This window comes from Glandiceps talaboti, chromosome 3, assembly GCF_964340395.1.
Source record: "Glandiceps talaboti chromosome 3, keGlaTala1.1, whole genome shotgun sequence".
Classification (NCBI taxonomy): domain Eukaryota; kingdom Metazoa; phylum Hemichordata; class Enteropneusta; family Spengelidae; genus Glandiceps; species Glandiceps talaboti.
The window spans coordinates 2985110-3010564 of record NC_135551.1 but is presented as its reverse complement, the minus strand read 5'-3'; the positions used below and the strand labels follow the sequence as shown (position 1 = coordinate 3010564).

Sequence of the window (25455 nt, the reverse complement as noted above, 5' to 3'; positions counted from 1 at the left end):
TGTGTGTGTGTGTGTGTGCGCGTGTGTGTGTGTGTGCGAGTGCGTGTGTGCGTGTGTTATGTATAAATGAGTCAAAAACACAGGATTGATTGCCTTGTTATTTGGTGGAGATGCTACTTTGGAAATTGTTTAAATCAAAATGGTCACAGGGCAGGGTTTGAGATTTGGGTCAAAAAATGTGATTGGTGAAAAAACTTAAACTCAACAAAGTACTGGACAAATTGGCTGTTTTGGCAAGTGTATAAATATCCAAAAAGTGAATGCCCATCATATATCATATATGCCTATTAACAAGACTGTCCATAACGACATCCAAATGATGGTAAATATGGCAAAAGATAACAACAGGGATGGTTAGGCAAGTGGATGAACTTTCAACAAATTGACATATACATGTAGTCTGCCAACAACTAAGATATCACCTAAAACCACAGTTAAATAGTATAGGTAACAACAGGACTGAATCAGTATGGGGTTACAGCTACATGTAGTCTGCCAACAACTAAGATATCATCTAAAACCACAGTTAAATAGTATAGGTAACAACAGGACTGAATCAGTATGGGGTTACAGCTACATGTAGTCTGCCAACAACTAAGATATCACCTAAAACATAGGTAACAACAGGACTGAATCAGTATGGGGTTACAGCTACATGTAGTCTGCCAACAACTAAGATAACATCTAAAACAACAGTTAAATAGTATAGGTAACAACAGGACTGAATCAGTATGGGGTTACAGCTACATGTAGTCTGCCAACAACTAAGATATCACCTAAAACCACAGTTAAATAGTATAGGTAACAACAGGACTGAATCAGTATGGGGATACAGCTACATGTAGTCTGCCAACAACTAAGATATCATCTAAAACCACAGTTAAATAGTATAGGTAACAACAGGACTGAATCAGTATGGGGTTACAGCTACATGTAGTCTGCCAACCACTAAGATATCACCTAAAACCACAGTTAAATAGTATAGGTAACAACAGGACTGAATCAGTATGGGGATACAGCTACATGTAGTCTGCCAACAACTAAGATATCACCTAAAACCACAGTTAAATAGTATAGGTAACAACAGGACTAAATCAGTATGGGGATACAGCTACATGTAGTCTGCCAACAACTAAGATATCACCTAAAACCACAGTTAAATAGTATAGGTAACACCAGGACTGAATCAGTATGGGGATACAGCTACATGTAGTCTGCCAACCACTAAGATATCACCTAAAACCACAGTTAAATAGTATAGGTAACAACAGGACTGAATCAGTATGGGGATTTTTTTATTTATTTATTTATTTTTAATGAGGGCAAAAATAGTTGACGAAACAACTAATCGAGTTTTGTCCTCAGAGAAAAAAAACAACAACAACAACAAAGCAAAACAAAACAAAACAAAACAAAAACATACATATCACACAAATCCGGAGAAGTATTTAACTAAATTCGGAAACAATGACAAATCTTAAAAGAAAGAACAAAATGGTATACAGCTACATGTAGTCTGCCAACAACTAAGATATCACCTAAAACCACAGTTAAATAGTATAGGTAACAACAGGACTGAATCAGTATGGGGATACAGCTACATGTAGTCTGCCAACAACTAAGATATCACCTAAAACCACAGTTAAATAGTATAGGTAACAACAGGACTGAATCAGTATGGGGATACAGCTACATGTATGTATTGGCATGATTTTTAGGACATAATCTTTTAAAACTGCCTTCATTATTTATTTTCACCACCACAGCCAAACAAATGTAACAGAAGACAGTAATAAAATTGTGAAGTATAAAGTGACCATGATTGGATGGAATTTAGATGATAGTTTTGTAGTGACAGCAGTAAATGACCACACTCTGAAAGTCTGGAATTCATACACTGGAGGACTACTACATCAACTTACGGTTAGTTATTCATCTACTCATTTCAGTTGTACATTGTTGTACCTTGGGACTAATTTGTTGAAATTTAAGTAACTTGAGTCATCCAAAATGTTGTTGATGGTGCTTTTGAATTATTGAAAAAAAAGCGAGTTGTTCAATGTCTTGAAATTTAAGATTTTCATGTGTGAGGCGCATGCTAAAAGGATGCACCATATTTTGCTTACTATACCCACTGTGCAGTTTTTAGCCCTTGAAGGAGGGGTTCTATCTGTCCATGTGTCTCTCTGTAACACGTCATTTCTCAGACATACAATATCTAATTTCATTCATACCTGCCACAAAGATAACATATGCTCATCACTTTGATTTGCAACATATACAAATTTGATGAAACAGTGACCATATTTGTAGTCAAAAATCAATATTTACTGTAAAACTGAAAAGCTTTAATTTGTAGAGTCTCCATTCTAATGTCTTCTCCATGTTATCAGAGTCTCCATTCTAATGTCTTCTTCATGTTATCAGACTCCATTCTAATGTCTTCTCCATGTTATCACACTCCACCCACCCACTGTGTATGTTACACCATGTACATGTACCACACTACATGTCATACCGCAGAAGTTATGTTTGAAGTCAACCATCTAGTTTTATTAACATATAAAAATATTTTCTGAAACTTTTAGAAAACTTACTCTATTACCAAAGTTATATTTACACAAAGTTACAACAAAATCTGATGAAAAGTGATGATCGCTAAAAAAATTTACCAAGGCAGGTTGACACAGCCAGCAGAGAATGTGCACATGAAAGTCAACTGATAGCAGAGTTGCATGATGCATAAAGCGCACTGCATAACAGCTGTGCTCTTTTAAATTTTTGTGTTTTTTTTACTTTGAATTCCTGGACATATGATAAATCAGTATATCACCTCTCTTTCGTCATGTCACCACTCTGACTTGTCTAATGACTCATGTCACATTGCGGAAACTGCACTCACAATGATACTGTAACAGTGAATGAAGAGGTGATATCGGATAATGAGAAGATATTGGGTAAATACCATCATATTCCATCCATACTAATGTACTAGACTGGTTTATTCCTGTACAGGGTCATGAAGATGAAGTCTTTGTATTAGAGTCACATCCAAATGATGCAAGAATCATGTTGAGTGCAGGACATGATGGACATATCATTCTATGGGATCTCATTACTGGAACCATGATTAAAAGTTTTTTTAATATGGTAAGTGATGATTAGATGTTAGTCCTCAATATTGTTTTTTATTCAGCCAAGGAAAAGACGAGTGACCTAAGGGGCCTTTGCCACTTTTAGTCGCTAGATGATATTGAATGTTTTGACTCATATTTTGAACACAGCAGAACCTGTGACATAGACACGTGTTGAATTTACATAGACATACATTGTCGTGATGTAGAATGACCATACATTCCATATTTTGTGTTCAACTTGGCTCATGCATGGTATGATGTAAGATATCTGATCCTATAGAGCACACATGTACAAATCATATGGAGCACACATGTACAAATCTATGGAGCACACATGTACAAATCATATGGAGCACACATGTACAAATCCTACGGAGCACACATGTACAAATCATATGGAGCACACATATACAAATCCTATGGAGCACACATGTACAAATCATATGGAGCATACATGTACAAATCATATGGAGCACACATGAACAAATCCTATGGAGCACACATGTACAAATCCTATGGAGCACACATGTACAAATCATTAATCTCTAATCTATGTACAATTATATATAAATACTATATTATTCCTAGATGGGTGTTGTCTCATGTAAAGTTGTGAACATAGCGTATTTGGCATGCTCTTTCCCACTGGAGACCCACCTAAGTTGGTCGGTAGGATACCCTGAGAGTCTCTCAGTTGACAAGTTTTTGATCTTCTCTCTTTTCAACCTCCTCCATGTGAGATGTTCAGACATGTAATTATTGTTTCTATACAATTCATTCATTGTCATCAACATTGATGTGTCCTTTTTTCTTCAAATAGGTAATTTATCCTAATTATAACACCATTGACTATTTCCCATTATGTATTTGTGATAGATTGAAGGACAAGGTCATGGAGCTGTCTTTGACTGTCAGTTTTCACCCGACGGCCAGTTATTTGCAGCAACAGATTCACATGGACATCTCAGTATTTTTGGTTTTGGGTCCTCAGAAAATTACTCCAAGGTATGTAGAAGCCGTCCACACTTTGTTTGTAACAGAGTTTACTGGTAGAAGTTAGGAAGGTAGGATACTACAACAGTGAGATCTCTGTCAACAAGTGTAACACAAAGTAAAACCTGTGTTACTGTAGTATGTGGTAAATTTACAGATATAGTGACAACCTTGGTGATGTGAATGTAGTCACTCTACATGTATCATAGTATGTAGTAAATTTGACATGTAGTGGATTTAGTTTGTGTTTGTCCAATCAGTCTTGTATCATAAGTTTAATACTTGATAGCATCTCTTCACACTGTCACTCACAGTTCATCAATATAGTCAAAACATGCTTTAATGATAATAACTGAACATGTACAAATGCTTTGTTATTTCTTTGGATTTTCTGCCATGCCACCTACTGAAATTGGGTACTAATGTCCAAACTAAGTACATGTATCAATATATTTGATGTTAAAAGCCAGAAGTAGTTACTGTATGTCATTATTTGTAGATTCCTGAGGAGCAGTTCTTTCACACTGACTACAGACCATTAATCCGTGATGCAAATAACTTTGTACTTGATGAGCAGACGCAACAAGCACCCCATCTTATGCCACCACCATTCTTGGTGGACGTAGATGGTAACCCACATCCTCCAGCTTTACAGAGATTAGTACCAGGTAGAGAGAAGTGTGCAGATAATCAGTTAGTACCACAGATTGCTGTCACAGAAGGAGGTTTGTATTCAATCTTATATTCATATCTGTCACTTATGTAAACCTTGAAATTTTCACTAAAGACTTATTTTTACTAAAAACGCCAAATAAGTAGTGACTACAATGTCTTGTACATGAACACAATGTACCAGTCTGGTAATTAGTCAAAATAAATAGTGACTAAAATGCCTTCTTGTACATGAACACAATGTATCAGTCTGGTGATTAGTAAAAATAAGTAGTGACTAAAATGCCTTCTTGTACATGAACACAATGTATCAGTCTGGTAAATTGAGTACAAATGAGTCTTTGAGAACAGCTGAAGACTGTAAAATCACAATTTTCTAGCTGTGGAAATATTCACAAAGATTAAATAATAGCAGCATTGTTTTTGTTCAAAACCAACTTTTTTTCTGTAGCTCTGTCAGAGAACCTTTTTTCTCACCTAGATTTGAATCCTAATATGACCTTGGCCTTTACAGGGGAACATTGACCAACCCAAAGGTCTCAGAATTACCACACTAGCTGTAGCTGGCATATTATTATTTCAATCAGACAACCAACAATTGTTTAAAATTAAAATACCAATAATTAGATACTGTGTATGTCAATTAGAATTTAAATTTATTCAAAAACCCATGACCTAATGTCTAAGAAAAGTGTGTAAATCTCTGATCAAAATATGATAAAGCTTGAGAGAGTGACTCCTTTCTTTGTTGTGTGTTTATGGCACACAGGAGACCAGGAAGTGATCAGTGAGGCTTTGGAAGAAAGACAGGAAGTACCAGATTTGAATGAGGACAACCAGGCAGCAAATATCCTGGATCAGATGATAGAACGAATGCAAAGAGAACAAGATGCACATGGGGATCCACTCAGACCAAATACACCTGGTAGGGCAGCCAATCAAAATGATCCTTTAAGTCCATCACCTAGGGTTGGCTTGAGACGCAGTGGTGATATTGAGGGTGTACGCCAGCCTCATGGTGGTCCAGTCAGTCAACAGGCATCACAGGCAGACCTTGTAGCATGGAGTAGAAGGGTAGTTGTACCAGAACTACATTCAGCACTTGCAAAGTGAGTTGTGTGTACATTACATTTACACACACCCTCTTATTGCTGTCTCTGATTTTTGTCGGTATATCAGTAACCAAAAGATTGCCACCATGCCCTGATTTTTGTCGGTATATCAGTAACCAAAAGATTGCCACCATGCCCTGATATAGTGAGAATGCATAGGACAGATTACCTCAGGAGATGGTGTTTATATAAATGAGAGACCTGGCAGAGAATAGGCAATCCCAGGGGGCAACTGGTGATGTTGGAAAAGTTGTAAGGTTATATACCCATGAAAAATTTTGATGGAGAATTGATGAATTAATTTGATGGATTTTGATTGTGAATGATTTGTACAGTCATTTCTCTACACTAGTCATTTCTCTACACTAGTCATTTCTCTACACTAGTCATTTCTCTACACTGGTCATTTCTCTACACTGGTCATTAGTCCCCGCCGGACGAAGTCCGGGACGGGGACTTATGGATTGGGTTCCGTCTGTCCGTGCGTCAGTGTGTCCGTGCGTCCGTCCGTCCGCAGCCGTTTCTTGGAGATGCCTGGACCGATTTTTTTCAAACTTGGTACAGGGGCAACATACAATGGCATACATATGCAAGTCAATTTGTTACATGATACGATCCAATATGGCCGCCTGGCAGCCATTTTGTTTGCAAATTTTCTAAAGCCATAACTCAGACATGCTTGAACAGATCTCATTCAAAGTTGGTATTAGGACAGTGTTTTATGACATACATGTGTATATTCATTGTTGTCATGATACGATCCAATATGGCCGCCTAGCAGCCATTTTGTTTGTGAATTTTCTATGTCCAAAGCTATATCCATTTTCTTCGTGATACGATCCCCCATACCCGACCCATCCTTTATTGTTGTAGGCATGTTCCATGTCCAACAAGCAGACACAACATATCTAAGTCTGTTTGATTTAGGTTCACAAGTGTTGTTGCGTGATCAGAGTAGTGATAATTCCTTAAAACCCAATCATAGCGGGGCCTATGTCATTCTCAATGACTTGTTTCTCTACACTCGTCATTTCTCCACACTAGTCATTTCTCTACACTAGTCATTTCTCCACACTAGTCATTTCTCTACACTCGTCATTTCTCCACACTCGTCATTTCTCTATACTCGTCATTTCTCTACACTAGTCATTTGTCCACACTAGTCATTTCTCTACACTAGTCATTTCTCTACACTAGTAAGTGGTTTTCTTATCTCTAGGACTGATGAACTGAGGAGAATAAGATTCGGAGATGAAGAATTGAACAGATTCAAAGTTGAAAAAAGGAAACGACAGATACCACTTTCTATATATAGAGTAAGTACAATACACTTTCTATATATAGGGTAAGTACAATACACTTTCTATATATAGAGTAAGTACAATACACTTTCTATATATAGAGTAAGTATAATACACTTTCTGTATATAGAGTAAGTACAATACACTTTCTATATATAGAGTAAGTACAATACACTTTCTATATATAGAGTAAGTACAATACACTTTCTATATATAGAGTAAGTACAATACACTTTCTATATATAGAGTAAGTACAATACACTTTCTATATATAGAGTAAGTACAATACACTTTCTATATATAGAGTAAGTACAATACACTATCTGTATATAGAGTAAGTACAATACACTTTCTATATAATGTTACATAATACACTATATGTACAATACAGTACACTTACTACAATACACTTTATGCATGTACAATACACTTTATGCATGTACAATACATTTTATGCATGTACAATACACTTTATGCATGTACAATACACTATACATGTACATTACTTTATGCATGTACAATACACTATACATGTACATTACTTTATGCATGTACAATACACTTTATGCATGTACAATACACTATGCATGTACAATACATTTTATGCATGTACAATACACTATACATGTACATTACTTTATGCATGTACAATACACTTTATGCACGTACAATACATTTTATGCATGTACAATAACTTTATGCATGTACAATACACTATGCATGTACAATACACTATGCATGTACAATACACTATGCATGTACATTACTTTATGCATGTACAATACATTTTATGCATGTACAATAACTTTATGCATGTACAATACATTTTATGCATGTACAATACACTATGCATGTACAATACACTTTATGCATGTACAATACACTATATATGTACATTACTTTATGCATGTACAATACACTATGCATGTACAATACACACTATGCATGTACAATACACTTTATGCACGTACAATACACTATGCATGTACAATACACTATGCAAGTACAATACACTGCATGTACAATACACTATGCAAGTACAATACACTTTATGCATGTACAATACACTATGCAAGTACAATACACTATGCATGTACAATACACTTTATGCATGTACAATACACTATATATGTACATTACTTTATGCATGTACAATACACTATGCATGTACAATACACACTATGCATGTACAATACACTTTATGCACGTACAATACACTATGCATGTACAATACACTATGCAAGTACAATACACTGCATGTACAATACACTATGCAAGTACAATACACTTTATGCATGTACAATACACTATGCATGTACAATACACTATGCAAGTACAATACACTTTATGCATGTACATGTATAAAGTTTAGAGTAATAAGACAATGTACTTGAAAATGAAACAGATGAACTCTGACCTTTTAAATGTATCTGACCCTCGGCTTCTCTTTTAACCTTTTTCCCAGACTGATTCCAGTGATTCCAGTGACAGGAATACCAGGAAAAGGAAAAGGCAACCAGCACATGGCTACAGAACAAGAACAGCTGTTGGTGAGGAAGTGCGGAACAGAGCAAGAGCTAGGGCTAGAGCATATGACAATGAGTCTAATGATGAAGTAGGTTGATAGTAGTGATGTTAACATTTTCTGTATCTTAATGATTTTTAATACTTACCTTTATTTCAGCCGTCATTATGAATGTTGTTACAACTCCAAACTAAAACACTGACTATTTAGAAATGACAGAATAATAATATGATATGTAACAACTGGTGAAGGTCTGATCACCTAAAATGGTTACAAATGAATTTGAAAAATGCCTGCCTCTTAGGGACGATAACACAATGCCGCACAAGCTCATTTGTTTAGGACAGATAGTTTGTAATAGTTTCACATTGACCCACATTTGTTGTTTGGTTTAGGACAATGAAGATGTTGGAAGTATAGACAGCTCAGAAGAAGAAGCACTTGACTGGAGGAGTAGCTCATCTAGTAGTAGTGATTCTAGCAGTGAGTATTCCGATTGGACAGAGGACGCAGGTGTCAACTTACAGCCACCTAAACGCAAAACAAAACCTAAAACTACCAATGCTAGTTCAGATGATGATGCTGGACCCTCACGGGGACAAGAGAAGAAAAAACAAACATCAAAACCAAAACGCAAAAAGGTGAGGTTTGTTTTATGCAAATTATTATCCTTCAAAAACTAGACTAAATTGGAATACGTATATTATGTTGTGATAGTCAGTTTATTCAGATGAAATCTAAAAATGAGATTAGTAAAGTAGAAAGAAATTCAAAAATGTATTGTATGCCGATGGTTTAGTACATGTCATGTATTGTTAGTTGAAATCGGAAATGTATATATATATATATATATATATATATATGGCTAAAGACCCTTATCTACATCTCTAATCATGACAGCTATAGGTAGGCCCTTATCTACATTTCCCATCATGCAATGTTAGTTCAAATCTAATAGCTTAGAATAAAGACAGGGTAACACCTCAAATGAATTTTATCTAAATTCTGAGGCTGATTGTTTCAACATAATGATGGAGGGTCTATGTAGAAATATGTATGATTCAATTTATGTGAGAATGTTAGCAAAGATGTTATAAAGGTCCATAGTCTAATTAGATGTGTCAATATTGGGGTAAAGATGTTGTAAAGGTCCCTAGGTTATTGTCAGCAACTGGGCAGTAAAATTGACTGTCACCAAATTTTTTGACAAATGTTAAGAGACAAAAACAAGATTTTGGTCTATAAATTGTCAAAAGAAAATGAAACAGTATCATCAAATGGTGGCATTTTTGAAAACCATTCTTATCATTTCGTGATTGTTTACAATCATATTTGATGGTGTTGTAGCTATCTTAGTAGTAGTACATGTGAGGGTGAAAACAAAGCTTGGTGATCACAGGTTCTTATACAGTTCTTGCTATGGTAGAACTCTATAGCCTTAACAATGGTTTATTCCTCAGTTTTAAATATTTTGTTTCTGTATTAACATAAATTGGATGATGTTTCTGTGTACCATAAAAGGGTGTTTGCACTAGGAATTTTGTGATGATGCTAAGGATACCGATAGGGTCATATAGGGTCATCACAGCTTCTGCATGAAATTGTCATTCGATAACATAGGAAATCAATGTCTGACAGAAATGACCCTTTCCCTCTCCTATGACCTTCAGTAATTTGAGAAGACCCATTATATGACTCAATTCAACTATGGAAGGGCTCATGTCAAAGTTTTCACCATTCTGTGGAATACATGCCTGATACAAAAATACAGTATTCTAATTGGTTCATAAGTGCAATCAATATTATCCAACCTGAATTACAATGTTGTCTGGTGTGACAAACACCTCAACATTGCGTCATTTCCATTTTGTGCAGTGATACTTCACAGATCAATGTTAGATCCAACATTTATTGTAGAAAGTTACAAAATTTATTGTAGAAAGATGCAACATTTGCAAAACTATTAGATTATCTGACTATAAAGGGAATGTAACGCTGTTTGATTTTATCCAGCAATAGAATTTTGATTCTTGCAGGAATTGCTGACCAGGTTGAGTCTTTTTTATTAGCACAACTGAACTGATAAGGTTCAGTAGTGCTATAGGCATGGTGTGGTGTCTGTCTGTCTGTCTGTCTGTGTGTGTGTGTGTTGACAACTTAAACTCAAAAACTGCCAGACCGATTACCTTGGTATTTGGTGGGGACATTACTTTTGGTGTTTATTTGGGAAATTGTTCAAAGCAAAATGAACGCATCACAGGTTTGTGGTTTGGGTCAAAAAATGTCTTGGTCAAAAACTTACTCTCAAAAACTACTTGGCAGACTGGTTAGAAATTTGGTGGCAACATTTTTAGGGGTGTTTAGATTAGGATTTGTTCATTACATGATATCCCTTATCCTTATCCGTCAGTAATATGCAAGTTAGGTCTAACAATGTGTCAGATTTCTGAAAATGGTCAGAAATCTTTAATTCAAAAACTGCTAAGTAGATTTTGCTGAAATTTAATGGGGATGCATTTAGGAATGTGTAGCTGAAAATTTATTAAGCATGTAGTGATCTCATCAGTGCTATGCAAATTGGGTGTAAAAATGTAAATTTTGGTCAAAAACTTATATCTCAAAAAAGTACTTGGTCAATGGGGGCTGACATTTTGTGAGACGTTTCTATACATGTCATGTTTACTTTTTTGACACAATTGGCTCTAGCAACCATGACCATGCCCTTAGCAACAACCAAACGGCAGTATGTTTTGCTAAAATAACAAAATCATCTGGTAGGCATGTGAGTGAACATTCAAAAAATGTATGCAAATATCCCTATCAACAAGACCATGCCCATAGCAACAGCCAAATGATAGTGTATATTGCAAAGATAACAGGGAATCATAGACAAGTGAACAAGCATTCAAAAAATGTTTGCAAATATGCCTAGCAACAGTACCACACTCATAGCAACAGCCAAATGATTGTGTATTTTGTAAAGATAACAACGGGGATTAATAGACAGGTGAAGAAATATTCAAAACATGAACAACCTATACCTAGTTTAATGTACATTTGTGCTACTACGCCATTGGCACTTTTTGTGTAATTTTTAGTTTTGACAAGTCATTAGAGGTACACACTGTATAATTTGTCAAAATGATACTACATTGTAATATACATCCTGTTATAAAAGGCATACATTCAATATATATGATTACAATCTATTGTTGTACAGTAGAGTATAATGGCTCTAAGTTACCACTTACTATGTATATACTTATATTACATGACTTTCTGTTCTCTTTGGATGTTAAATAGTTGTCATTTAGTGTTGCCATGGTAACCCTTTCCAAGTCCTTGTGATCCGGTGCATGGCCTTGGTGCAGTCTGTGCTCGCTTGAAAACAGTCTTTATTCTGTTGTTGTAATGGCTGTTATTTTTCACTTTTCTTTCGTCACTGCCATTGTTAACCACAGCAGTTAGTACTTAGTCACTTGTCAAGGTTTTAGTTTGCTGTATTTGGAGTACAGTAATGAGTACATTAAAATAATTGATGGGTACATGTGAAACATTGATTATAAATGTCAACATTATTCAGTGCATAATAACATTTGTCACATCTATATACAAAGAATGGATATTGGGTAAATATCCATCATACTTCACAAAACAACGTTGAGAGTGATCTGTGATTGTATACCTTCTCATCACCTTGACAACCACACTGAGATCAAGTATACTCTGAGCCCTCTCAACATCTTGTTGCTGCCATGGTTTCAGCATCAATTTGTTGTCAGCATCATATTGCCATGGTTTCAGCATCATGTTGATGACATGCTTTCAGCATTGTATTGTTGCTATGGTCTCAGCATCATGTTGTTGCCATGGTTTCAGCATTTAATTGTTGCAAGGTTTCAGCATCATGTTGTTGCCATGATCACGGCATCATGTTGATACCATAATGTCAGCATCATGTTGTTGCCATGGTGTTAGCATCATGGTGCCATGGTTTCAGCATCCTGTTGTCATTGTTCCACACTTTGAAAGCATTTATGCAAAAGCAGGCAATATTTAAAGGAGAGATGTTACTACACTATTCAAAGATATCAATGTACATGTACAATAGATACAAATATATTCACTTTTTATCTTTCAAATACAATAAAAGTAACAACAGCTTGGATACTACTTAAACTGAATCAAATTTATACAAAAACATTAAATATTGTTAAAGTCACATGTGAAATCAAAGAATGGTTTCTGTTTACAAATTACAGACTAGCGTTATGTATAACTCATGGTCATCAGTCGTTTCTAAGCTGTTATTAGTTTGCTACAAATTCTAACTTATAGTATTGTGTGGTTAAACTATAACATTTTGTGTTTTAAACTGACTTTGCTAGTAGCATCTCACCAAAAATACAAATCAAATTCCAGCTAAGAATATAAATGGCATGGCTTTGACCTTTGACCTTCCCATTGTGGCTGTAAGAATAGGCTGTGTTGTTGGCTGTGGTGTTGACCTGATATAGTGCTGTACCTCGTGGTCCCGTGCTCGCGTCATCTTGATTATCCACATTGAAAATCGTAGTCACAACTTACGAGTGTATTTTGTCATTTATTAGACGAATGGGCATCGTAGAGTTGTGGTTCCAATGCCAGGTTCACGCAAGGAACGTAAAATGGGTGAAACAAGTGGTGCACGTAACAACTCAACAACCACTGATCGCAATCGTCAACAACTACCAACACCGCGTCAACAGCCTAAAAAATCATTAGCAGCTCTTGCAAGGGTAACATCCTAATCCTTGCATTTCATTATCCGACTAGTCATTTCCTACACAACATACAGAGTTCCAGTCAACTTAATTAATCATTTATAGTAACACACTTAAATGTTTCTTTTGTTTTGTTTTGTATTGTTTTCACTAGTGGTTGTTTTTGACTGTCCTTTATGTTTTCCCTACACTCCAGTTTGAAGAACCAGAAAACTGAGATGCCGAGTGTACGACACTAGAATAAATGTATAATTCATGTAATCAGATATAACATAGTACTTGCAGTTCACCTCTGACCAGCTCTGTGTGCCACTCATTCCATTGAATATTCATGAGTCCTGAGTGCCTATACCCATCAGTGTAAAACATCTCTCTTGAATATCCATCAGAACCCATAGTTTATAAGAATGACTTCATGCCTGGAGTGGCATTCACATTTATGGTAATGGGGGTCATACCGACAACTGGAGAGTGTTCCTGTTTATGGTAATGGGCATACCCATCCTCCAAGGGATGAGAGCTACAACCAACAGTCATCACTTGGGCAACTGGTTTCTTCATTTGTGTATTAAAAACTTGTATCCTTCTACATATCAACCATCACACACAGCTGACCATAGGTGTACTGCATTGTCTTGTTCCTGTAGTCTTGCAGGCATATATTGCATATTGTATGGACATGTGAACATTTGAGTGCTTGACTGAAATACCACACAAATTAACGTTCTCTTGTGTATAATAATGTATATATTGGAACTACATGAACACAAAACTTTGAAATAAACACGTCAGGTATCTTAGAAAAATGATTAAGATTATAATTACAACATAATTATAGTGTCTGTAGTACAAACAATTTCAGAAAACAAAATACTGTGTGGGAGCAATAGTTCTAGTGTTGAAGAGTATTAAACTTACATTGCTACAATAGACACAATCTGAAAAATATGCAAATAAAATGAATAATTTCAACAATTTGACCAATTCTTTTACGTCTTCAGAAACCAACTCGTAGTAGTGAAACACAAGGAGCTGAGGAACTTCCTGAAGAATTCTTCCCACCAGCCTGGATTACAGATACAACTCCGAGACGATCCCCATTCGTGCCTCAAATGGGAGACGAAATAATGTACTTTCGTCAAGGTCACGAATGTTACGTTAATGCCGTACGGAACGCAAATCTTTATGAAATTAATCCAAAGAAACAACCCTGGCATAAACTTGAACTCAGGGTATGTTACGCTTCTTTTCATTGGCTTTTGACTTGCGGTATTTTACACTTCTTTTCATTGGCTATTGACTTTGGGTACTGTGTTACGCTTCTTTTCATTGGCTATTGACTTGTGGTATCTTACACTTCTTTTCATTGGCTATTGACTTGGGGTATGTTACGCTTCTTTTCATTGGCTATTGACTTGCGGTATGTTACACTTCTTTTCATTGGCTATTGACTTGGGGTATGTTACGCTTCATTTCATTGGCTATTGACTTGGGGTATGTTACGCTTCTTTGCATTCACTATTGACTTGGGGGTATGGATCAAACTTTCTACTCCAGGAGTCTAAAAGTTTTGGAAAAGACATTCAATATTTTGTTGATGTCAATATTGATGTCACATATCTTACTTAATATATGTAAGACAAGTTGAATAACTTGGAGAGATGTTGCTGGAATCCCAATTTATATGTGTTTGAAATATCTCCAAAGTTTGTTTACCTGCTGCTTAAAAGTAAGTTGTATTAAAGAATTTACCTCATCCAATCAATTTTGATTGTATGTGTGTTACAATGTATAATTAGCCAATAATATTGATTGTATGTGTGTTACAATGTATAATTAGCCAATAATATTGATTGTATGTGTGTTACAATGTATAATTAGCCAATAATATTGATTGTATGTGTGTTACAATGTATAATTAGCCAATAATATTGTACTTTATTTCCTTGTTTGGCCATTGATAGGACCAAGAATTAGTGAAGATTGTTGGAATCAAGTATCAAAATGGACCACCAACTCTGTGTTGTCTAAAATTGGCTTTCATTGACCCAGAAACAGGGACACAGTCTGGAGGATCTTTTAGTATAAAGTAAGACAGACAAATATTTTTCTACTTTTAAACCTCTATTTTTTAGTATCTATTGCTCTTTTTTGCAAGTAATTATTGACTAGTATATATATAAGTGATATTTATTTATTTGGTAACTTGCCCACTGAATCATTGCCCATACCATACCAGTTGTGTTACAACCCTATTTATAACTTCATTTGTTTCTCATGATCTGATAGATGCAGACTGTGTTTTAGTGGATTAAAGGGAATCCCATATTTTAACAATCAATTGTGATTTAATCACTAGATACCATGACATGGCCGATGTCTTAGATTTCCTTGTTATAAGACAAACCTATGAGAATTCCATGGCACAGAACTGGAAACCTGGGGATAGATTCCGAGCCATGATAGATGACGCATGGTGGCAAGGAACAATCACAAACCAAGAACCATTCCAGGCTGAGTATCCAGATAGTATGTTCCAGTGTTTTAATGTCAGGTAAGAACCATTGCTAAGTTGAAAGACTTTGTAAACCTCTCAAGCTGGAACAAGACATAGTCTTAACATAGATTAGATGCTGCTTCTTTACATGTATCTTACATAGATTCATTGTTACTTAAATGTCTCATATTTACAGCTACCAGTAGTGTTCTTTGAAATCACTAAAGATTGTGTGGGATATCCTGTGAATTCCCTAAAGTTTAGTTAAATATTTCATTCATTAGGAATTCAATTTTATTGTTACCACTGCATTTGCACTAAAGTGGTGTGAACAAATCAATTGTTACCACTGCATTTGCACTAAAGTGGTGTGAACAAATCAATTGTTTTTCCAAATAGACATCCTGTTTATCCCCCCTCAAATCTTTGAACATTACAAGTTACATGTATTTAATATAGTTACATTCAGCTAAGTGATAACTCAAACCATGATATGAAACTACATAGAGCTGACTGATCACATGGTTGCCTAGCAACAAGCCCACAGCCATAGTATGGAACTAACGTATCAATTGTATTTCTTTCCAGTTGGGATACTGGAGAAGTGGAGAAAATGAGTCCATGGGATATGGAACAGCAGGATGAAAATAGTAAGTCACTAAAAAGGTCAACGAACTGACTTTTTCAATCCAAAGAATTTATGTAGCTCCAAAACACCAATAAGATGTGATAGTCTATGGTGCTGAACAGAACAATAGTAGATCATTAGCACAACCCCCCCGGGGTTGGTTGGTTGGGTGGGTGGATGGGTTGGTGTGTGTGTGTGTGTGTGTGTGTGTGTGTGTGTGTGTGTGTGTGTGTGTGTGTGTGTGTGTGTGTATGTTCATGTGTGTGTGTGTGTGTGTGTGTGTGTGTGTGTCTCCCAAATGCCAAATGATCACATATATTGTGAAGATAATGAGGATTAATAGACAAATGAATAAACATATTAAAATGTATGTAAATTTGCCTAGCAACTAGACCATGCCCATAGCAACAGCCAAATGATCACATATATTGCAAAGATAATATCAGGAATTCATAGACAAGTGAACAAAAACATACAAAAATGTATGCAAATATATCTAACAACATGACCACGCCCATAGCAACACCCAAATGATTGCGTTTATCGCAAAGATAGCAACGTGCTTGGATAAGCAACTGGATAGTCATTCAGCAAATGAACACCTATTGTTAGCATGGACTAGCATATGGATAAACATATTAAAAAACTGGACAGTTGTGCTACAACGCCATTGGCGGTATTTGTTTTGTTTGGCAGAACTACCAGAAGAAAGAGGAGGTAGCACACCAATAGACCCGGAAGAACTAGTTGGAATGTTATATGTACCTGGAGATGGAGAATGGGGAGAACCAGGAAGGGATGAAGATTGTGATAGGATTATCCGTGGGTTAACACAGCTGATGGAATTACGGATAGCTGAACCTTTCAACTATCCCGTTGATCTGAATGCCTACCCTATGTATGCAATGGTCATAGGATATCCCACAGATCTGACAGCCATCAAAACAAGACTTGAAAATAGATTTTACAGGTTTGTTAAAGAAAACATAGCCCTGTTAAAGAGGACTTAAGGAGGACTAGCAAACAGAGTGTGAATTCAGATTTTATGTATGGAGTCAAGATGAATGTTAGCATGGTTAGACAGTCGGATCACTAGCCTGCGGAAATGGCCGGCAAGATCAAAGGAATCAATTTGAAAATAACCGCCACAGTGAACCGTCACTCACACTAAACTCAAAGATTTCAAAAGAGCATTTTCGATATTTCTAAGAGAGATACCAGCTCGAAACTTTCACAATATCTTTACAATAGTACCTTCTTCACGTGTCGAATTTTTTACGAAGTTTTACTGTAACAGTCTTTAGAAAATGTGATTCTGCTATCATGAGTTCAGTCAATGGACTTGAGATACACATTGACTATTGCTAGGCATGCTAGGACTCTTGTCTAATGATGTATCTCTTCTACTTTATTTCAGACGAATATCAGCATTGTTGTGGGAAATAAGACTAATTGAAACAAATGCTATCACCTTTAATGAAAAAAATAGTCAAATTGTGAAGTGGGCAACAACATTAAATAACGTCTTCACGGCATTTGTCAAGTAAGTCAATAATGAGATTAAAACTTTTTTGTCTAATTTGTTGCAATATTTTGTTTTGTTACCATAGAAACATTTAACCAATACACTTGAGCTGAGAGCTTTTGATGGTAAACTGTAAGATGTCACTATTAGTGATGATATATTTGGTTACCATGGAAACATTGATAAGTTTTGTTGCCATAGAGACATTGATATGTTTTGTTTCCATAGAGACAATACAATAGAGGACTTAATGAGTTTGTACAATGAGATGACAGAAGGTGAAGATTTTCATGAGTTGATGGATGTCAATGTTGATGAAGAATCAGGTGATGATGCAGAGTACAGAAAAGAATCGTCTCTTAGTAACCTGGAAAGGAAAAGACTGCGGGTAAGTGCACAGTCATCCTTTATTGTATTGTCAGTGCCATTGTCAATGACAGGTGAGAGGAACTGTACTTTAGTAAGTGTGTTATACCATGTACTAGCCAGGTTCTTTATAAATATGGAATATATTCTATGGTTATTCTATGTCATGACAACACACGTCTATGTCACGACAACGTGCGTCTATGTCACAATAACACATGTCTACATCACTGGTTCTGCTGTGTTCAAAATATATGAGTCAAAGCGTTCAAAATTGCCATTATTTCCCCCAATTTTTTTAGCACAACTGAATTGAGGTTCAGTTCAGAAAACTTACACACCAAAACTACTGAGCAGATTGACCTGAAATTTCGTGTGAACCGTCTTAATTTAAGAGTTCAATGATCCCATAATTTAGTGATATGCAAATTATGTCTAACAATATGTTTTTGTGGTCAAGAATCTGTAATTCAAAACTACTGAGTATATTGGGATGAAATTTAATGAGGATGTCTGTAGGGATATGTACATGAAAATATTAATCACAGGTCTACAAATCTCAATTTTGGTCAAAAACTTGTATCTTGAAAACTGCACTGTGAATGGGGCTGAAAGTTGGTAGCAATGTTTCTGGAGGTGTTATCTGCATTTTTTGTTTAAAACTTTTTAGCCACAATGTTAGCAACAGTGAAGTGATAATGCATATGTTGTGCTACAACGCCAATGGTGCTATTTTTTTTAATATTACTGTTAGTGGTATAATTATGTTATTCTCCAATATTTTTCTTCATACAGCCAGAAAGTACTCGTCACCTAAGGGTTGTCACTATGAATCAGACAAAGGCCCCTTAGGTCACTCACATTTTACTTGGCTCAACAAAGAAAAGTATTGGGGAATAACATCTAATTAACCTACGATATCAGCCCCAAGTGGAGGGGGGTGGCGGGGGGGGGGGGGGGGGGGGGTGTCATTACAATGTGATTGACAACATATGTTATCTTTTTTCATCTTCTAGGACAGTGATGATGAGACAGAAGAAATGGCAAGGAAGCGACTTAAGATGGAGAATCCAGTTTATGATACACGGATATGGATAGAACAATGTAAAAGATTATTACATATCATGTGGGAATGTGAAGATTCAGAACCATTTCGTTATCCTGTAGATTTATTGGAATATCCAGTAAGTCAATACATTATTTATTTATTTACACTTATGCAATATTATGGGGAGATGTTTCTTATCCCAAATTATTTGTGAATGCAATAGACTATGTATGTGTACTAATAATTCCTTGTTACCAATACAAGACAAAAATGCAAAAATTTATGCCCCAAAACATTTAAACTGAGCTGTGCCCCTTTAAAAGAGACTTATTCAGCTGAGTAAAACTAACATAAAGTAAGATTTGATAGAGTGTGGTACCATGCCATGCTCTGTTTTCCAACTCTATTACCCGGTCCCCTGGCACAGAAATAAAATGCCACAATGGTCTTGTATTCTTCCTCAACTCCCTGGGGAGTATACAATGCATTGCAGCCTCAATTACTGCATCGGATTAAATCATTCACAACACAACCTCTGTCCTACCAGGTACCCTGTATAATTGATGGGGCATAGTTGTTGTCTATTCAAATCATGCCTAAAGACTTACACCATTCAGAAATCAAATGTGCAATTTAGACATTACAAGCTAATCACTTGACTGTCATAATGTAATGAATAGACTCCATTCAATGTATTATGTCATGTATTTGCTTACATGCTAAGACTCTAAAATGTGATTTTCGTACACCAAATATATTTTTATATCATATAACATGACGTGACTCCCTAGCACTATGCAAATTTGTATGTCAGAGTCAGAATGACCTAATAGTCAGTCAGTTCATTTTATGATTTTTTATTTTGTTGCCCATAGCAACAGTCAAATTCTGTGCATATTGCATGGGTAACAAATATGGATTGGCATGTGGATAAACATTTTTTTTTTCAAATGTAAAAATTGTTAGAGTTGTGCTACAACGCCATTGATGCTATTTTTTATTTTATCTATGATAGGATTATAGAGACATCATAGACACACCCATGGATCTGTCTACGGTGAGAGAACAGCTACAAGGTGGTTACTATGACAACCCTATTGAACTATGTAAAGATGTCAGACTTATTTTCAACAACGCTAGAAATTATTCACCGAACAAGAAATCACGGGTAAGATAAAGTGAATGCCACTCCAGGGTAAGATAAAGTGAATGCCACTCCAGGGTAAGACAAAGTGAATGCCACTCCAGGGTAAGATAAAGTGAATGCCACTCCAGGGTAAGATAAAGTGAATGCCACTCCAGGGTAAGATAAAGTGAATGCCACTCCAGGGTAAGATAAAATGAATGCCACTCCAGGGTAAGATAAAGGGAATGCCACTCCAGGGTAAGACAAAGGGAATGCCACTCCAGGGTAAGACAAAGGGAATGTCACTCCAGGATAAGACAAAGTGAATGCCACTCCAGGATAAGACAAAGTGAATGCCACTCCAGGGTAAGATAAAGGGAATGCCACTCCAGGGTAAGACAAAATGAATGCCACTCCAGGATAAGACAAAGTGAATGCCACTCCAGGGTAAGACAAAATGAATGCCACTCCAGGATAAGACAAAGTGAATGCCACTCCAGGGTAAGACAAAGTGAATGCCACTCCAGGATAAGACAAAGTGAATGCCACTCCAGGGTAAGAGAAAGGGAATGCCACTCCAGGGTAAGACAAAGTGAATGCCACTCCAGGATAAGACAAAGTGAATGCCACTCCAGGGTAAGACAAAGTGAATGCCACTCCAGGGTAAGAGAAAGGGAATGCCACTCCAGGGTAAGACAAAGTGAATGCCACTCCAGGATAAGACAAAGTGAATGCCACTCCAGGGTAAGACAAAGTGAATGCCACTCCAGGGTAAGACAAAGTGAATGCCACTCCAGGGTAAGACAAAGGGAATGCCACTCCAGGGTAAGACAAAGGGAATGCCACTCCAGGGTAAGACAAAGTGAATGCCACTCCAGGGTAAGACAAAGTGAATGCCACTCCAGGGTAAGATAAAGAGAATGCCACTCCAGAGTCCAGGGTAAGATAAAAGGGAATGCCACTCCAGGGTAAGACAAAGGGAATGCCACTCCAGGGTAAGATAAAGTGAATGCCACTCCAGGGTCAGATACATATTGCCAATTTCTTTTAAATCATGTTTCCAAGTAATATAGAAGAGAAATATACACAAGGATTACTTTTTACAGAATGACGGCCATATTTCTAGTAAAAGATCAATATCTTATAGCATGATGGCCATATTTCTAGTAAAAGATCAATATCTTATAGCATGATGGCCATATTTCTAGTAAAAGATCAATATCTTACTGCATAACTCAAAAACTTAAATGCATAGAAACTGTAGTTCAAGTGTCTAACCCCATATAATCAGATGCAAGCTTTTTTGTAAGACTGAACTTTGACCTTGACTTTCAAGGTAAACTATCAAAATTAAGCCATTTCTTGCATATTGGAGACACTGTATAGTATTCATGTGGGACCAATTTGTTTTAAATCATGTCTAAAAGGTAATGCAGTACAGTACAAGAGTAATAAACACATGCATTACTTTTGGTGGTCATATCACTTTCAACTCAATGGTGGCCATATTTGTAGTGAACAATCATAATTAACTAATTTACCACATAGCTCAAAAACGTTAATACTTCATTCAAGTGTCCACCCTCATATTATCAGGTGTAAAGTTGCATTGAACTTTGACCAATTATCATAATCCAGCCATTTCCTTCATATCACAGACACTTTGGTATTTATTTGTTGCCACTAATTTCTCTTACATCATGATTACATTCAGTCACATAGAAATAAAGTATTTGAGGTGGACTATCTTCTATGCTAACTTTGTATTTTTCCTGCCAATCAGATTTACACGATGACGTTGAGACTTTCAGCTTTATTTGAAGAACACATCAAGCCAATTATGAAAGACTACAAATCATCAATTAAATATGCTGAAAGACAAAAGACAAATAGATACTATAGGTAAGTCACAGATTGTCTTGAAGTAGTAAGACCTAGATTTGTGCTCGGAAGGTTGCCAAACATAAGCCAAGACTGTACCTTTGGTGAGCTGCACCAGGTGTTGGTAAAGTCATTTCCACATTCCACAGTAAAACTAACTACCAATCAGATAAGATTTATTCGTGCAGATTCAACTTAAGGGGAAGGGCTTGTAGAAATAACCAAACGAATGAATGAATGAAAATGTCTATCTACAACTGCCGACATCAGACTGTGGACGAACGGAACCTGTTACAAATAGGGAATTTCAGAGTAAACAAATGAATTGGATTAATAACACTTGGCACAGTATGTTAGAACAGCAGAGACTTGTATTACATTTCATGGTTTGATAAGAACAGTTTTATGGTCATTTTATGTGTGCCTGAAATGCCAGGGGAACTGGAAATTTGTTGTGTACAGTGTCACTGACAATCTTAAGTTTGCCTGTTGTTTTTGGAGGGGTACAAAGAATAAAATGATAAATCTGTTTGCCTTACAGGAAATCGCTTCGACCACAACATAGAGCAGACCCAGTACCATCATCTAATAAATCAACTAAGTCGTCTCCTAAAACCAGTACATCCACTGCCAGTAAGAGTTCACATCAACCGTCCACCTCATCCACACCAACTTGCCATGTCAATCAAGATAATTCAACTGATGCAGGTCCATCCACCTCATCAAAAATTTCCTCCTCAGAAAAGAAAGAATCCACATCATCGTCGTCGTCGTCTTCACAAAACCAGGAAGAGAATGAAGAAGCCACAAAAAGTACTAAATCTACAGGTAAGTGATTACAGTTAGTGTTAACGATAAATTAACATTTTAATATTTCTGTGATGAACTTTTATTGTTATTCACATTTAACAGTAACTAGCATGTCACAAAACCTTTGTTTGCAATTGTTGGCATGCTTTCAGTCTAAGGGACATTTGTCAATGTTTACTGAGAATTTTATTTCTTGGAAGGAGAGACAGGTAAATTGTAATGGTATTGGTTTTAATGACATTTGACTTACACATTTATTACATTTACCATTAGAACTTATTTCATTTTGGGCCAAATTTGTGCATACTAATGAGTGTTATCAACAAGTTTTGAGACTAACACTGATTATTAAGACCTTTTGTTTGCGTGACAAACCTAAAACTTGCTACAGTCGGCCCAACAACTCGTAACTAAGTTTGGATTGAAATTCATTCATTTTACAAACACTGACTAATTTGACTAATCCTCTCCTTGTATATTAATAAGTTGACATCAATCTTGCTTAGAGAATACTTACATAGTATTCCCCAATATTTTTATTTGTTCAGCCAAGGAAAACATGAGTAACCTAAGGGGCCTTGTCATTACGAGTTTCTAGATGAATAATGGCAAACCCTTAGGACATGATTATCTTCTGACAGAATGAAAAGAAATGTTGGAGAATAATATATTTATATCTCCACAAGCATAGTTCATGAAAAATCTGGACAAATATAATGGCAATTTGGAACTTTTTGACTATTCTCAGACTAGGATGTTAACTCTTTGATCAAGACATTTTAGGATCAATTTGCATGTGACTTTTAAATTTTGGGAGCAAAATACTCCTAAACTGTAAAACTTAGGAACAAAGTAATATATTATATATATCAAACTTTAGATGTCATCGTTTTAGTTTTTGTACTTTTTATGATTGTTTTGTATTTTAAGTGGCTCTGACCACTGTCTCTGTGGATTTTAGCCACTATATAAATTTCTATTATTATTATTATTATTATTATTATTATTATTATTATTATTATTATTATTATTATTATTATTATTATTATTATTAACATTCCTAGTAACAAATGCCATGTTTATCTGTTGAATACATTATAATAATCAATGTTGTTGAATGACAATATTTATATTAATGCAAATAAAAAGATTCCTCATCATGACAATAGTCAATATCACGACGGCTTCAAAATTTGTCTGGCAAATGCTGGTAAAGTTGAAATTTCACCTTTTTTTAAATGCTAGTAAACTTAAAATGTGACCTGCTAAATGCAGGTATTGAAAGAAATTCACCTGCATTGAGATGTCACTGCCATTGCTCCTACCATATATTTCGATGTCATGACTTCATATCCCTGACAAAAATCTGAACTCAGTTTGAAAGGTTTATCAAAGCAGTTTAGTACAGTACAACATTTGAATTTATTTGTTATTGTTTTGATGTCATCACAAACTAGGGCCAGGAAAAGCAATAACCAAGACAAAGAAGAAAGTAGAAACATCAGACAGTGAGGCCGAGGGAGATGAATCAGTTGTGAGGACAAAAGTAAGGCAACGTAGAAGTACTGCCAAGAAGAAAGCAGAGAGTTCAGATAGTGAGGAGGAAGACAAGGATGACGACGAAGAGGAGGAGGAGGAGGAGGAGGAGGAGGAAAAGAAAAAAGTTGTGAAGACAAAGACAAAAACAAGACAGAGTCGAACTGCTGCCAAGAAGAATTTAGTAACTAAAAATAACACAGGTTGGTGATGTACTAAAATAACACATAAGGTGAAAATGCTGTGTTTGTTTGGTTAGTAGTACCCGGTATGTATAACAGGCAAATAATCATATGCTGTGTTTGTTTGGTTAGTAGTACCCGGTATGTATAACAGGCAAAGAATCATATGCAAGGTAGCTCAGGAACATTATTTTAGATCAGATTTGAATACCTAGCCATGTCTCTCATCTCCTTGACTTACAATTTCATATTAACAACATTATCATGGACAATACACCAAACCTAATTAACCTAGGAAATATACACAGTGATGGGGAAGACTTTAAATATTGGTTACAGAGTATAATTGTTTT

General features: G+C 35.9%; 1 protein-coding gene across 3 annotated transcripts in view; it reads left to right on the top strand.

Moving 5' to 3' along the window:
- Positions 1-25455, top strand: part of LOC144433399 (bromodomain and WD repeat-containing protein 3-like) — a 48244-nt gene that overhangs the window by 20247 nt on the left and 2542 nt on the right. For 2 of the 3 annotated variants that reach the window (XM_078121704.1, XM_078121703.1), the window contains exons 13-33: positions 1767-1923; positions 3016-3150; positions 4014-4142; positions 4630-4855; positions 5572-5911; positions 7134-7230; positions 8681-8830; positions 9136-9381; positions 13351-13518; positions 14505-14735; positions 15468-15592; positions 15863-16057; positions 16589-16650; positions 17325-17598; positions 18046-18171; positions 18382-18541; positions 19536-19703; positions 20583-20735; positions 22477-22595; positions 23116-23402; positions 24842-25123. In XM_078121704.1, the coding sequence (XP_077977830.1) occupies positions 1767-1923; positions 3016-3150; positions 4014-4142; positions 4630-4855; positions 5572-5911; positions 7134-7230; positions 8681-8830; positions 9136-9381; positions 13351-13518; positions 14505-14735; positions 15468-15592; positions 15863-16057; positions 16589-16650; positions 17325-17598; positions 18046-18171; positions 18382-18541; positions 19536-19703; positions 20583-20735; positions 22477-22595; positions 23116-23402; positions 24842-25123 (3830 nt within the window). The remainder of the gene's footprint in view (positions 1-1766; positions 1924-3015; positions 3151-4013; positions 4143-4629; positions 4856-5571; positions 5912-7133; positions 7231-8680; positions 8831-9135; positions 9382-13350; positions 13519-14504; positions 14736-15467; positions 15593-15862; positions 16058-16588; positions 16651-17324; positions 17599-18045; positions 18172-18381; positions 18542-19535; positions 19704-20582; positions 20736-22476; positions 22596-23115; positions 23403-24841; positions 25124-25455) is intronic. The other variant, XM_078121705.1, reaches the window with a different exon arrangement.